Genomic DNA, 17,234 nt, shown 5'->3' with positions numbered 1-17,234 from the left:
AGTCATCCATCCATTCACACACTGGTGATGGCAAGCTACATTGTAGCCACAGCCTCCCTGGGGTGCACTGACAGAGGCGAAGCTGCCGGACACTGGCACCACCAGTAGGCAACGGGTGAAGTGTCTTGCCCAAGGACACAACGACCGAGACTGTCTGAGCCGGTGCTCGAACCGGCAACCTTGCAATTACAAGGCGAACTCCCAACTCTTGAGCCACGATCGCCCAAGAAGAAGAAGAGGTCTGAAGCAGGTTATGGTTTCACATAGCACACTCTGGGTCCAGGTGTCTCCAGCTGACTCCACCCACCTGCTGCAGTGTAGAAATAGAAAATGCAGACAGCTAAGCAGTGTCTTATCTGAGTAACTGTGTTTCTGGCCTGCATCTTAGCATAGATAAGTCACAGAAACCCAGAGCACTGTACATATGCATATGCACATATAATCAGAAACTCCTAAGTCCTCTTACAGATGTTCCTAACTGTACTTAGACATATGTTAGACATATGATGCTAGGCCAAAAAAAGAGCGTTACCTTTATACTGGAGGAGAAGCTACAGGTAACTAGACTCAGGTCAATTAAAAAAAAGAGGGAAAAAAAGCTCAGAACCAACTTTTTTTTTTTGTCCCGTTTGGCTCTTTTGCCATCAGAATTATTGTCTAAAGGTGAAGAAAGATGCCCAACGGATTTACTTTACCAAATGGACCAACCCAGCCTTGCCGTAATGGTCCATTTGATTCACCTTTTATTCTTTATTTTATTTTATTTTCACTTGCTAAATACGGGACAGACTTGACTGGGGAAAAGAAAGGGGAGAAAGAAAGAGGGAAAGAGAAACAGCTGAGAAGAGGGACGGGGGAGAAGGGCAAAAAACAAAAACCAACAAAATAAGCAGACATAAAATACATAAATCAATCACCTGGATCACCTGTTGAGAAAGAAAAAAGAGAAAACAAGCAGAAGAAAAATAAACAACATCACGATGATATATGGGAATATAACAGTAAATACTAAATATTAAACATTATTGTGCAGCACGTAAGATCGACAGCGCACAGTGTGCTTTGAGGTAGGAGCCAAAAAGGGTGTAGTTTGTGTGTGTGAGCACCCGTGTGTACACCTGTGAGCATGGACGCGCTTGTATAAAAAGGTTCCTTCATGTAATGATCTGCTAGAGGGTGTGGGGAGCCACAGCCCCGTCCTCCAGGGCATGAAGCAGGTATGGAGGAGATCAAAAGTCCAGACATCCAGACGCCCCCAGAACACAAGAGACCAAGGAAGACCAACAGAGGGGCAGCCGCGCCACTGTCCCAGTAAGAGCTGAGGAGAGCCCCAGATGAGGGGTCACTCAGCAGCCGCGGAGCAGAAGCCAGGAGGGGTTGCAGTGACGCGCCCGTGAGCTCCGCCGGCAGCCAGCTGTGCCAGAGAGACCGAGCCCCAGGCCGAGAGGCCGAGGGCACCCCACCCCTGAAGTGGCCCGAGCGAGCCCCAGGGTCCAGGCCCCAACAAGCAGCTACCAGGAGTGAGCCGGTGTGTACCTGGACGCCCACCCCCGGACACAAAGAACCACCAACGCACCGATGTCTGAGGGCGTCTGCCACTGGCAGGGGAAGTGGTGGTGGGGGGAGATAGACCTCCAAACCTTGGAGTCCCAACATTTTTACAAGCTTTTGAATTTAGTGAAGACTCTATGATATCGTTCTCATTCAGTGCCATAGCAGGTCAAACTTTGGAGAGTATAAGTTATTTTCAGTTCGCCCACTCAGCTGATTAACTCACCTTTGTTTTTAACTGAGTCACTGGCTGCTACGTGTCAAGCATGCACATTAGTCTCTAGATGTCTCCAGTTTACTGGTATACCAGAGCGTTTTCTTAAAGATAAACCAACCACTCTTTGTACTTCACTCTACTTGTGTTTGTTTATCCCCTTGAACATGACGCAGGTTTTTCTCTCTGTGTGCGTCTGCTTGCATTAGTGGATGTACCAGTGAAAGTGAATCTTTTTCCATTAAAACAGCACTAACACCTTATTCGCACGCACAGCTTGAGAGTGTTGCTCACACATCTTGCACTCTCTGTGCTCTATTTTCATGACAGCTCCTGGCAGAGCCCAGAAAGATCACACCATAACAAGTTAACATTTAACGATTTAATGAAGATGGAAGTCGTGCAGTGGACTGGACAAATGTGGGTGTGGGTTCAGCGGTGTTAAAGATTCAGGGAAAGAAAATTAAGGGAAGGATTGTTCACATTCAACTTCTGGATGAGCTCAGACACTGTATATGTCAGATTTTACAGTCATATACACTGTTAAGCACTGTAAGCTTCCTGGTGGGTACCAAAAGCATCGGGTTGACTTCCTACTTCCAAATGGAAATTTAACCAAATACCCTGTACTGTGTACTTTTGACCCACTAATAATTAGAGAAAATCTGTTCTTGTATTTCAAAGCATTAAAGACGTATGCAGTACAATCAAGCTACCTGGGAAAAAGAAATAAATAGAAGCCCCAGCACGACATTCATGCCCATGATACGAACCTGTACACTCTGACCTCAGCTGCACCTTTGAGCATTCACAGTGCCTTCTCAGATGTCCATATACCCAATTTCATAGGCACTAATGGACCTCTGTATCAACAAAGATGTGCGCTAATAACAAGCTCCCTCTCCTCTTAAGTTCAGAGGATGTGGCATCCATCTTTTCAAAAAAAGTATTTCAAATTTCACTTCATCTGATCACAGAACAGTTTTACACTTCGCCTCAGTTTTGGCCCAGGAAAGACAACAGTGTGTCTGGATCTGTTTCTTCTCCCGAGATGAAATGAGCTCATATTTTTTCACAAAAGACTAAAAATGTAGTGCATTTGTTGTCCGTGTTAACTGTAAATAAAATATGGGTGTATAAGTACTCTTTCCACACTGATGACAAGAACACAAAACAAGAAAAATGCTATAGCTACAGTATACTACTGCTAATAATAAAATGTAATTACTATTAATAATGATGATCTGAGTAATTTTAGTGTATATGGTACTCTTGTGTTTAATTTCACACATAAAGACAAGCATGCTGTGTTATCTAATGTGAAGAAGACTGCAAAGTTAATTATGATCCAATGCTGATGAATTCTTCTGTTCTAGTCACATCTTGTCATGTCAGTAAGAAATATTTCGGTCTCGTCCTCTTAACGCGGTGCATTGAGCCCGCCCTGTTTTTTCTTAATAAAGCTTGGTACTGCATCATATTATTGCACTATTATATCTCCGCAGCATGATGAATTATCTTAGCGTAATGCAAGTGACAGCACTGCTGATGGGCTTCACATTCTATTTGCATTCACATTAGCTTCTTCTCCTGTACCTTTTGTACTCCAGGCTCATTTATATGAGAATACTGTATGTACTGTAATTACTAGGATGATTCCTTCCTGTACATTTCACTCCTGTTACAGTTTCATCATGTGTCCTCTTTGTTTTCCTTTACCTGCCCTATAGAGATCTGTCTGCTCACCAAGGGCAGACGAACGGCGAGTGTGCGTGCAGACACCTATTGTCGACTCTTCTCCCTCTCTGTTGACCATTTCAATGAGGTGCTAGAAGAGTACCCAATGATGCGACGCGCTTTTGAAACGGTCGCCATTGACCGATTGGACCGCATTGGTAAGACCTACGAGCCTCATTTCTCTCTGATTGTTTGGATCTCTTGCCTGTCATAGTGCCTTGTTGTCTTGTCTTTATCAGTATTTGTTTGCCTTCTTTCCTCATAAAAGCATTGTGTCTGCCATCTTGTGCTGCATGACCTGTATGCTCTCTATTGATTTCTTTTTTTCTCGTGTCTCTTTCTTTACCTTAAAAAAAATATTACATATTAAAGAAAATTTTGATGTTACCAGCATTAATCCTTCTAAAGAAACAAAGTAGCGTTTTGTGGTTGGATTAACTGGAAGGCAGTGCATGTCGCTGTCCGGGAGGGAGTCAGGTCGCCCCCTCGTTGGTTTGGTGTTGACCCCCCCACTGGATGTCAGCGAGTGGATCGAAGCTAACCTCACATGCATGTGTGTCTGGCCCTCTTTCCACTCATCTGCACTCCTGGGTATGAGCAGCACCCCGCCCCATGTTAGAGTTCTCAAAATCCCCATAAAAAGAAACAAAGAGCTGGGTCAGGTAACAAGAGAGCCCCCACATTCACCGGGTCCAGTCGAGGACCTTGTGTAGCTTAATTCAGTCATCACATTATTTTTACTGTCTAGTAGAGAAATGTTTCAAGAGAAATTCAATCATGACAGATGATAGTTCAATACGTGATCACAATTCAGACACAGAGTCTTGTTAAAAAAAGGGGCACATGTATGTAACGCAAACAGGGCAGTAATTGGTTGCACTGATCCTAATGTCGCACATTCTCCAACTTCGTTAAGTTCTTACGTCTGCTCTAACATTTTCTATAAGATTCCATTATGAATGACTTGAAAGTAATAACTCAGCATGCTTCATGTATAAGTTAGGCACACTGTTACATTACTTTCCACTTGTGTCACAGTGGAGCAGGAAAGATATTTAACGAATATACTGCAGATTATTTTATTATACTTTTTATACGATGTGGTATCTATGTAGTCTGATCCAACCGCTGGGCTGGGTAATCTCATTAGTTACTCTAAGAATATCTGAATTAATGTAGTGATCTTGTTATCCAATGTCTATCTAGGTAGAAGAATTTTAATTTTACTGCACTGTAAAGTCTCTAAAGCCTAGCAGGAATGTTCTTACTCCTTATATAATGCTCTAGGATTATCAAGCTAGAAACGACATGATATCTAGACAGTAATATCTCTGAAGAGTACAATTCTATTTTCTTTAAAAACACAATGCATTTAGAGCTTTTCCAGCATGTGCTAGGTTTGCCCACAGATTTAATCAGGGCACCATACACCTTTTTTCAACGCAGCCATTTTGACGTTACGCAGTAGGTAAACACAGGTGTTTCTCATCACTATAATTAAGGCTTGCACATAAATACCACAGAACCCTAATTAATGTCACTAGAAACACCTGTATTTGAATACTATGGTGTGTCTAAATGACTGCTCTGAAAAGAAGGTGGTTTATTAAGTTAATTAATCAGGTGCAGCCTATTTGTCAAAAAAAACCTGGGCGATGTTCCCCATATGAAGACTGTTAAATGTTTTACCTTTTTGAAGCAACACTGCTTCTTTGCTTTTATTGTACCACATATGCAAAAAAAACAAAAAAAAGCCAAATCCTCTCACTCTGTATCTCTACTGGCTCTACTAATAAAGCCACCTTCTTGTCTTGTCCAATTTTTTTATGTCTGTGGATCGATTACTAAAAGAGGCCGTAATGTTGTTAGTGATTTGTTTAACGTGGAAACAGTTTCACCTAAAAACAGGGGGGAAAAGTAACTAAATAAAAATTCTTGAATTTGCAACTTCACAGTTTTCCTGTGTTGTCTCATGTTAGTTTTGCAGTAACTACATTTCTGTCAGATATTGCTGTTTTTTCCTTGTCATGTCTTTCTATCTGTGGTTTAGTTTTGCCTGAGACAGGCACATTAATAATTGCAAATTGCTTTGTAACCCAAATGTTGACTCAAAATTGGAATCCCGTAGTGTTGAAATCAATCAAACTCCAACAAGTGATGTATCTCATCGTCATGGCACGTGCTCCTCAGAATTATGTTCATATTCAACTATAAGCTGGTGGGTGGGCAGAGGGGGTAATGTTGACTGATGACTGGATTATTCTAAAATTCCTGACAAAACACACAACACACGTGTGTCAAAAAGAAGATCGACTATCGTTTTGAAGTTTTGAGTTTAGCATTTTGTTTTTTTCCATTTGTAGTTAGTTAAACTTAGAGATCACAAGCAAGACGTAGATGTGACTGTGAACTTGAAAGCACTGCACCCCCATACTATGGATATCACAGTACCAGCAATTTAGTAGCTGGCACCAATACCAATAGAATTACGCGATTCTAGGTATTCAGTTTGATTAAGAAAAAGAGAAATTACCCAGTGTACATAAACACAAGCTGCTTTATGAAAAAAAATTAATACGACAAGAATGTTAGCTCTGTAAATAAAAGCAACAGTGGAGAACAGAACAGAGACTGAAATGTGAGGATGGTTGCTGAGCAGCCTTTGAGGTATGGTGTTAGTTAGGGGGTTGTGTGTTATCTTGAGCACTTTAGGTAATGTTATGTTTATGGATTTTACATCAGACAAGGGGCTGTATTTCTATCCAGTCAGCCCTCAACAGAAAGACTTTACATTACCCTGCTCCCTGCAATAAAGCACTAATAACCAATTGTGATTCAGTTGTATATGAGCATAATTTGCAGGAGACAAAGTTGTGTTATTTTGACTACCATATTTTTTCAAAAGTCTTACAGTCTTCTTTGATAAAATGTGTTAATTTTGCATTGCTGAGGCTTTCACGACATACTGAGTGCCCTTTGACCTCAATAAGGCCTAATTTACATTTGCCCTTTTTATAATAACTACCAATAACTAAATGTTGGAAACTCAAAGTTAACCACTCTGACTGACACCTCTCAGAGTGATATAGATTCGATCCATCCTTTCAGACTAGCCATGAAGGGGGTTTTGTCTCATACGAGGGAAGACACTTTGTCATGATCTGTGCTGGTTGTATCGTTTCTATATCTGAACTGCATTTGGTTACATGCCTGTCTTGCTCTAAAAAGGAAAGAAAAAGAAGTAACCATGCTTTGAAACCAATAACGTGTTGTACATTTGACATTATCTTTTATCTATCTAAAAATTATTTGACCAGGAGTCCGTCTTGAGACGAGCTCATCTCGTTTTCAAGAGTGTCCTGGCCGACGAGTAGGCAACAGGTAAACACTTTATTCCAATTCCAGTATTCGAACAGGAGCAAACTGACCTATTAAAGCTTGCTAAATGGATCCAGTCTCAAATTCATCCTCCAAGAACTTTTACTCAAAGTCACATTGACTGTTTAACTCCAGCATCAGTGACACATAACTCAATTCACCCACACTAAAGCTGAAAACCTTTTGATGAAACGCATCATGTCAATGTCAGTAAATAAGACAATCAAGGAAACAAAAGATATCATATTCAGCGTTACATGTCATCTTTGATTTGCAACAGATTTTTCGCAGAATAATCAACTGGATTATTAACTCAGCTCAGACATTTTTAATAAATCTTTGAATGCTTCGTTCAAAGTGTATTCACAAATGAAATCATGTCTGCCGATTAGTAAAACCTTTACTAATGCAATGGCACATACAATCTTTGTTACATGCCGAGATCCCATTTCATTATTTATTCATATATCATCGACAGAAAAGATTTGTTTCTGATTGTCTGGCTTGAAGTATGTGGGTTTTTAATAATTTTCAAAACTGACACTGATCATAAGAAAGTCAGTGTTATCTTTTGGCTTAAACTTTAAAACATGTTACTTTCTAAAATCAAAGACGTTTCTTTTTCACAGAGGGCAGCTGCGAAATAGTCCACAATGGTCCTGTTGTAAATCCATTAAGCCACTTTACAGTCTTCTTTGACCAATATTCAGGCCTGTAAATATAAGTATGTAATATAACATAGTAATGCAATCCATTTGTGTATAACCTTAAAGTTATGCATGACATTTTTAAATACATCCGGGTGGTAGCTAGTAACAACAACCAAAATTTACAATGAGCCTTGCACTTGTACCGAAAAATAATGAATACTAATCTTGCAACTGCAGTTTCTGTCTGTATGTTGGTATTGGATTTGTTGGTCCACATTTTCTGCAGGAATTCTGCATTCCCCTGCCTCTGGCTTGGCAAATGATTAAAATAACTGGAGAAAGATTTATATCCTAGCGTAAAAAATTAGCTTAACTAGTGACAATGCTAACAACAGCTGCCACTTCTTGCCACCACTTGGGCTCCGCCCACAAAACATGTCATCAACTTTTGTAAACACTTGAAATGTCTATCCGGTCTTTAAGTGATGACGTGTGAACCCTGTTTCCGGGTCCAGACTACTCTGCGTTTATTAAGGCTGTTGTGTTTTTAACATGTTTTGATGCTTTGTATCTTGTTCTCTTTAATCTGAACAAGCCCCTAAAAAAGGCAGTGATCACTGCCGGCCTCTTGGTTTTTATTATCACTGTTCATTTTAAAGCTCGCTTTTTAAAACCTGCCCATGCAGCAGTAAATTAATCACTAACCTTGTATTGTGGGTCAGTTATCTCAGTTGTTCTCCATTCTCCAGCTTCATTGTGCTAATATGTTTATATTATGCTAACCACAGCTGTGCAGCTAGCCATCACATAGCACATCATTATATACCAGCTAGCCCAACTTCAGTAACCCCACAAACATCAGTAATATTTAGTTTCATGTCTTCATTTATTTCGGAAGTGATAGCAGAGCTGTACATTTGAATTTTTCAGAAATCCCTCAGTCAAAACATAGTATATTATGTTTACGTGGAAACTAGCGAGCTAACTTCCCGCTAACTTCTAACTCCATTAAATGTCATAAATTCTGTTTTCATGGATGTCTGGATGTTAAACTTAATTGTTACACCTGGTAGAGCAGCCACACTGATCATTTTATTTCAGATAAAAGAATTTAGACAGTTTTTAACTCTCAGTGATGCCACGGTGTTCCTTTGACTTTGGGACCTAAAGCGGAGTTTGGACCTGGAAACGGCTAATGACGTCAGGCTAAAAGACCGGGTATAAGACAATAAATTTTATACTAGTTTTCAGTCGCTGTAAAAGGCCAAATCCCACTAACATAAAATTCATAGAATGTTAGCTGTAGACCCTTTCTTAGCTTTTGTCATTTGATATTTGAGCTCCTGCTGACCACCAAAGTCTGCTAGAATATATAGTTTGTAGTATGCACATTTTATTATTTAACATTTTATAGGCAAAATTTGGTTTCTTATAGATATAACAAAACAAATTAGAATTAGTAAAGAGAAAAAAAAGTGAACTGGTACAGCAAAATCTGTATTTTTTCTTATTTCAATTGTGACATATAATAAATTCCATATTTCCAAAACTAAAATAAAGGCTTTTCTAGCATATGTAAGTCATTTTTGTAACTGTTAGCTGAAGCTAACTGTTTAGCTGTTCATTGAGGACTATCTCATGTGTGCCCTCTTGGTTTCAGTGTAATGGCATTACAGGAAGTACATCAAGTGAATGAGTTCCCTGTAGATTGACTCAACACAGTAATTTTTTCACACATAGATATCTATCTGTAAAAACATGAATGCATCTGGAGTTATCTTTCAAAGATATGCATTTTTTAATACAGTCTTCATTGTCTATTATATATGATGTCTGTAAACATTATATTGTGTTCTGTGTTTTGTTTTTTATTGGTTGATGTTTGTTGGCTATCAAGCTGTTTTATGTTTAGTGTATTGAATGTAAATAGTGGGAATTGGGGACTTATCTGATATTTTTACTATTATTTATTTTAATTTTGTCAAAGCTGAGTGGTTTTTACTTTTACTTTTTTTTTTTTTTTTTAAAGCATATTGTTTCCAAAGCCTTTCTATTCAAGTTTAGAAATGGGCTACTGTTCTAGTAGTAATATGCCCAAAGTGCCTTGCTGAAACAGAAAGGGAGAAATGGATTCCTACCAAGTTGTATTTATTAGCCCGGAAAGTATTAGTGGAAAATATACACAATATGTCAGGTTTTGCCGAGCTTATACAATATGTCTGCCTCTCAATCCTCTCAATGTATTTGTTTTTTGGGGTAAGTTTAATTCTGTGATCAAAGCGAGACAGTAATTCTGTAAATGTGCAACATGAAGTAAATAAAGTTATTTAGGTACAAATAAAGAGTGTAAATAATATATAAGCTGAACGAACTATTGATGCAATGTAGATTCAGCCTGGTCTGGGCAGCTGAACCAAGTTAGCTCACAACAAATGTTTATTGTTAAAATTTTCATCATTCTGCATACCTACAAATTGTATTATTCAATAGGATCAACTGTAAAGCAAATATATGAATGTATGGGAATTTCACGTGCTGTAGCCATGATGCACCATGGAAAATAACAGCTCCCCACGTAATGAACGGAAATCATTTGTTTCTAACAAAATAACCTAAATGTTGCTGCATATGTGTAGCTCAAAATGCTATATTGGCATTTTTTGAAACTGTCTGTATGACAGATATAATTAAATGAAAGTAAGTGCTTTTAGCTTGTATAGTATCAATATGCAGTAAACATACTGTACAGTAAACTAAGTTTGCCTGACTTTAACTCTATTTAACTGTGCACAAAACACTGATAATGAGATACTTTTCTTTTCAGAGGTATACAGAAGAATCCCTGTTTCCCTGAAACCCAGTTATTGCCCCTGTCTCTAACTTGTTGGTGTGTTCAGATGTTTCTGTCAGAGTGACAAGCACACCAAACAATGAACATGTGTTGTCCTTCCAATCTACAGAGTTTAATCCTGTCACCTTTAAATATGCAATGAAAACAGACGTGTAAGTTAACGATAGTCTTATAATTAGTGTGTGGTGCTTGTTTTAGCTACCCGACCCTGTAGAGATTGCTGCAGTCGAGGAGAAAAACATCAAACTGAGGGCTTTATCCTGAGAAAAATGCATTAAAATATTACAGCAATCTATTTTCAGCTGCTACAGCAGCAAAAGTCCTGTCTTATAGTTGAATGCATGACTTACCAGCAGCCTTGAGAGGTGAAAGCCATCCAGCATATGCTGCCAAATGGTGAACTCAGTGGAAAAATCTTCTGCCAGTCAAGGACAGGGCTGAATGATTGATTGACTGTGGCTAAAGCCCTGAGCACACTAAAAGTCCACTTTGTCTTCTTTACCGGCAATGCGTTGCTGCTTGTCACGATCAGTAGTAATGACAGGAAACACTTCCCATGAAGACGTTTGGACACTATCACTCAAAGTAAATATGTTTATTAGGTCTTTAGATTTGGCAATTCCTTCTAAGACAGGCTCGTTTGAAGATGTCTTTATATGCCCATTTACAACAGCTTCTTCTTTTTACTCAAACTCCCAAAGCCACAAAAGTGGCTGGTGTTTAAAAAGCCATCTGCCAAGCCTTTTATTATTACGGTTCAAGACCTGTGACATGCTAGGAAAGACTTTCATGTGGGCTCAAAATGCCCTTTATAGTGCATATGAGTGGAGTACTTTTTAAAAGCAGTTTGTTTACAGTATTAAAGGAATACTGTGTTTTGTTTAAATATGCAGACAAACTGCTTTGCACTAGTCAATATAAAATATAACTTGAAGAGAATCCCATTCATTGTGTGGTTAGATGATTAATATTAAGTTAGATTTTATACATTATGTATATGATACATAATGTATAAAATAAGATATATTCTCTTCTTATTTGACTTTGTTTCCACACTATAGATGTTACGCAGAATGCCCTTGTGATGTGTTATGGCTTTGATGTCAATGTGACCATGTAGCTAGACCGTGGCTTTAAATTAAGCCTTAGACCCTTTTCTTCTAAAATATCTAAAATCAGTCATGTCATGTGTGGGTACAACTCATCAGTATTCTTCTGTGTTTCACTGCCACTTCACAGTCTGTGCTATCAAGTCACACTTTCAGTAATCTTTGTCTCCTTACGTGTCCTTCACCCCTTCAAACTGTATATTTCCCACAGTCATTTCCATTTAATGTCTTTCAAAGGTTTATTCACTGTAACAGCCTTTAGTGAATGTGTAAAGATGCAGTTTGTGTGGTTAAAAGTAGCCCATTTATGAATGAATGTGGAATGAATACAGTGAAATGCCTCTGTTAAAGAATTGGCCTTGATCAAAGGAAGAAGCTAATGTGTGATTAAAACCCACAAGCTGCGTCTTTACTGACCCGTATCCTGTTTATTCCTGTGGTGCAGTATAGTTTATCCAAAGTTTACCGTGGCTGTGTGTATTCACGTGTCCTGACTGCACCCCAACAGGGAAGAAGAACTCGTTGCTGCTGCAGAAGTTCCAGAAGGATCTGAACGCCGGGGTTTTCAACACACAGGAGAACGAGCTGCTGAAGCAGATTATCCGTCAGGACAGGGAGATGGTAATGATGGTGGACCGCAAGCAGTCGGTAACCGGGATGAACTCAACACCAATGTCAGGAAATTCCATTATTAACTCACCAGCCCAGCCGCCCTTCTCCACTGCTTTTGGCACCACTCAGCTGCAGCAGTCCTCTGTACCCCTGACCTACAGCGCTTCAGCTATTGCTAATGCCTCCGCTGCCCGCATGATGCCAGCCGCTGCTGTTGCTGCTGCTGCAGCACAGGGGCTTTACCAAACTCAAAGTGGCACCCTAAATTTGTCACAGACCCCACTACAGCAAGGCACAATCATGTCTCCCTGCTCCTTCACAGCTGCCATGTGTAGCCCGCCTGTGCAGACCCCTTTGGCTAACCGGAGCTTCCAGTATGGCTCCCCCACAGCCTCCCAGCTGTCCCTTATCCAGCAACCCATTCCCCAGCCATCTCTGTCTACGCAACAGCTTGCTCAGCAGCCTGCTGCGCCAACTGCAGCCACATCCTCTGCAGCGCAGCAACAACAACAGCAGCAGCAGGCGTCACCTCAGCAGCAGCAGGTCCCTTCACCTCAGCGGGGGGACATCCACAAGAGCACGCAGGCTCTACAATCAGGCAGCTTGAGTCGAGACATCCGACACTTATCAGCCTCCCAACCATCACTACCACATGACACATCTCTGGGGCCCAGAGTGCATCCCACCTCAGGAGACTCCCTGGCTTCCATCGTGCCACCCACAGCACCGGTGATCCAGGGAATGAATCTACAGAGTGGCATCCGCACCACTGTGCCCCAGCGGGTCAATTTATTCCGCCAGATGTCGTCAGGAGCCTTGCCTCCCGTGCGCTCAGCTGCAGCAGCGGCAGCTGCAGCAGCAGTGGCAGCAGCGTCCTCATCCTCAACCCAGCACAGGGATTCTCCCGGATCTAGAAGAGATTCAGTGCTCAGCAGTACAGAAACTGAGCAAGACAAAATGCGTTTTGCATCAAATTTATGATCCCATTTTACCCTCCCTCTCTTTTTTTAAACAGAAATATGTTTCAAATCATTTTTAATGGAGCTAGAACAAAAGAGGTCAAAATGAGGAACTTTGGCATTGTTTTCTTTCTCTCCAATTTTCTTCTAAAGTAACCTCATAGAAATGCTGTATATATAACCCATGTATTATATTTTAGACAATTTTGTCTCCCTAAACTTAAGAATGTATATTATACAGATACACGCCCTTTCTTTGATCATATCTATATATACATATATAGATATGTATATATAGATGTGAAAGCGTGTGTGCACGTGTGTGCACGGGGATGTGTGTGTTTGTGTGCATGGGACCATGTCAAAAAAAAACACCAACAACATTGGCAATGGCAATTTCAATCTGTAGTATAAACATGAGTCTTCCTTTCTGAGAAATGTAAAAAATTATATATCTATATCTATAGATATATATAGATATATATATATATATAAATTAAGTTTTTTTATTTTTCATTGAATTTTTTTGTTTGTTTTTGCTCTTGATTTTTTTTAAAAACTTGTTTGCATTGTGGACTCTCACAATGACTTTTTCATTTTCTACTAAAAGAAGAGCAAACTTATCTTCTCCTATTAAGCAGCTTTCGCACCACTGTGGAAGAATAAATGCAAATAATGCCGACCAATAATCTTAACAAGCACACAATCGGTCTCAAACCATTTTCCTGGAAACTCACCTAAGAACAAAATAACAATACTGTAACTATTCCGTTGCTGTCTGCGATGAAAAATACAGTCTGATAAACCACTACATCCCCACAGAGGCGCACACACACACAAACCATGGCAGTGTTATGGGTCCAAAGGGAATAGATATTAGAAATGCTGCTTTCTTTGTTTATTTTGGAGGAAAATGAAGTGTGTGCACAGATATGGATGGATGTTATTGTTTTCTATTTCTGATTTCTGATGGCTGAGATGTTACTTAATGTTGCTTAAAACTTCTGTGTATATTTATAGTATTTATAAACTAAAGATTATCACCATTATGCAATAGACTGTGACATAAAAATTAACTATATGTGTCCTGTAAATAGTTTTGTAGATCTAGTATTTACAGATACTGTGTGGTGCATTCTCTATCATAACAATGTCTTACTTCTATCAGGAACCTGGATATCATTTATGAGAGATAAACAAACCTTAATGCAATAGCTAGCACTACTTGATTGAAGGACATTTATAAATCTTATCTTCTCTCTTTCTGTCTCTCTGTATACTACCCTTAGTCCTAGCATAGTTTCTGATTTAACATCGAGTGGACATACAGTATACAGTATTTACCTACAATACACAACTTCGTTTCAGTGTCATCCTATTAAAAGCAAATGCTTCTTTTCTATAACGTAACTCCAAAGTACTGCCAGGGATTATTTACCACACAGCTGGTATGAACATGTATGGCTTAGGTGTGAAAATTAGACTTTCTTCTTCCTTTTTTACCCATTATATTTCCTTTTCTTTTATATATAAACCACAATTTAGATTTTGAGCTAACCAGCTCCTGGTGTACATTTGTACTGTACTGCTGTCATATCAGTTGAAGCACAATATTTCTAGTACCTATGTTTTAGTTTCAAGACATCAAGTATTCAGTCACTCAGTTGTGCAGGAGGACATTTACACTGAAAGCTGTTTATAAACCGCTGTTAGTGACAGAAAAAACGAAATGCTGGTTTGCATTAAGGTTTCTGTCTCATGTAAATCCATTATGTGGGCTTAGCTACTCTAAACTGACCAGGACTTTGAGGCATGGACGCAAGGTCGAGCAAGCAATATTTTAATATCTGTCAAAGGGAATATTTTGAATATTTAAATCTACACGAAATCTCAGGACGACCAGTCGTTTTCCTGCTTATAGAAGACGGCCGTGCTTATGCGGTCTTCTTGATCAAACGTCTCGGCCATGCAGAATTTCTACTCAGAGTCAGAGTCACCATGGCACCCGTGTCCCATCAGGTTAAAGTGACTAAGCCCTCACAGCAACCATGTTAAAAGATGGCTCTTCACTACAGGTTGTGCCGATAGTGTACCAATACAGTCAACCCCATCACGAAAGCATGCGCTGTCACAAATACTTAAAAAGATACTATCTCAAAAATGTTGACGTTAAATGTAATGTTAGATTATGTTTTTGTTCATTGTCTGTCTGCCTAGATGTTATCTGTGTGTGAACAGAAGCATTGACTTTTCACATGGACATTCTAAAGTATTTGTGCCTAAACTATAGCCATGTTCCATCCTTTGTTATGAGTGTGAGCTTGGTGCATATTGGGGTGGGTGGGACGGGGTGGGGTGTGGTCCGGGGCACTTCTGCACACTACTACGCAATCATCCTTACTATACTCTATGTGTTCTATGTCTCAGTGTTTTTAGACGAGAAAGGAGTAAGCAATGAAGATGGCCAAATGTCTCCGTTTATCCAATTGGTATCTTTACTTCCGGTACGAACTTTTAGAGGCAGGTGTTTCTAACATTCTAAGTCAAGCTATATAGATATTCAGTGAGGTTTATGTACAGTTTAAAAAAAAATAAATAGAGAAGAAGTGCAATCTTTAGACTTGCAGTGACACCAGTGAGACATTGTACAAATTTGAGCACCTTTATACCTTTCTTTGTAGCTAACCACTGACGTTTGGGTTGAATATCGACGCGTGGAAGGAAACTGGCCAAAGCAAAACATTTTAAGTCATTGTCTTTGTTTTGAATTGCACTTTCTGACGTACTAATAACAACATGTAGATTCTTTCAGCTAGGTTAGATGTCGCAGTGAGGGAGCAATATCTCCGGGTATTTGGGTGGAGATGTTCTATTTACAACGAAGAGCGCTTAATCGTGAATACGCCATAGTGTATAGGAACTAGTTCACAGTCGAGATGGACAGCGGCACTGTTGGTTTGTGCTGTTTTTGATACTTGCCTTTGGAGGGAGAGCTTCCCAACTATGTGCTTTTTTTTCACTATACCAATCGCAACTAACATACTGGAATGGGCATTAATGGTGATGTATAACACAAACTAATGAGCTTACATATTAGCAGTATAGAGACTCTCAACAAACCAGCACATATATTTGTATATTTTTGTTTCTTGTTTTGTTGGTTTGGAGAAGAAAAAAAACAAGAGATGCAAAAAGAACTGACAATGCCCAGAGAGGACGAGCCAAATCTTTGATTTGGTTTTGACGACCACAGGTTTCATATGTTTACTGATGATATGCGTAGTGGAAGGAGGGGCGGGAGCGACGGTGAGCTGCTCGGTCCTCTTAAACCCCACTCACATGATCACTGTTCAGCTCATTCATATAATCCAAGGCTTAGAGTAAAAAGAACTGTCAGTCGGTTACTTAATACGGACGAAAGAAAGATAAATGTAAACTTTCTTACAAGAATATGCAGACAAACAGTGTTTGTCAAAAAATCTTTTTGATTTTTTTTTTGTTTATTTTGTTTGTAAATAATAAACCTTGAAAATATAGAAAATAAACAACATATTGTCATTTAAACTGAGTGCGTGTCGTTGTGTTTTCACAGCGATTGAGCTTTTGCCCATTCGCAGGTTTTAACAAGTGTTAGATAATGTGGAAAATGGAGAAATATTCAGAAGGGATGAAGCAGTGATGGAGAGGCTCTGAGAGCATCAGGGAATACATTTCTGTCAACACATTTTGTGTCATTACCAACAAATAAAACTACTGGTCATCTAATCATAATACAAAGGTAGATTTCTCAGTATCTATTCATAGGGGAAGAGTTACTAAATACATGCTCATGTAAGATGGGATTTATTAGTTCCACATTATTACAGCAGCAGACTGGACAGAGCAGGAATAAGCAGATGCAGCATGTGTCTGTAAAGTGTTTAATGCAGGCTAAATAACATTTTATTAAAACTGTAGTATATCTAGTAGAACAAACAAAAGCTAATCTGCAGTGATCCTGGTATTTAATGAATTATTTTTCTCTGTTTTAGAGCAATAACCTATCCATTCGTCGACTTACTTCCACTTATCCAGTTCAGGGTCACGGTAACAGGGGATGTGCAGTGAGTTTTTACCAAGGGGTTGCATGAAAAACTGGGTCTTCTATGGAGGATCACATCAATAAACTTACAA

General features: G+C 39.4%; 1 protein-coding gene across 1 annotated transcript in view; it reads left to right on the top strand.

The window, feature by feature from the left end:
* Positions 1-16,616, top strand: part of hcn1 (hyperpolarization activated cyclic nucleotide-gated potassium channel 1) — a 72,459-nt gene extending 55,843 nt beyond the window's left edge. The window contains exons 7-8 of the mRNA XM_004549664.3: positions 3,496-3,660; positions 11,999-16,616. Coding sequence (XP_004549721.1) covers positions 3,496-3,660; positions 11,999-13,083 — 1,250 coding nt within the window. The 3' untranslated portion in view covers positions 13,084-16,616. The remainder of the gene's footprint in view (positions 1-3,495; positions 3,661-11,998) is intronic.
* The last annotated feature ends 618 nt before the right edge of the window (positions 16,617-17,234 follow it).

Source organism: Maylandia zebra, linkage group LG7 (assembly GCF_041146795.1).
Source record: "Maylandia zebra isolate NMK-2024a linkage group LG7, Mzebra_GT3a, whole genome shotgun sequence".
Classification (NCBI taxonomy): Eukaryota; Metazoa; Chordata; class Actinopteri; order Cichliformes; family Cichlidae; genus Maylandia; species Maylandia zebra.
Note: the sequence above shows the minus strand (reverse complement) of the source record. Positions and strands in the feature narration are given on the sequence as shown.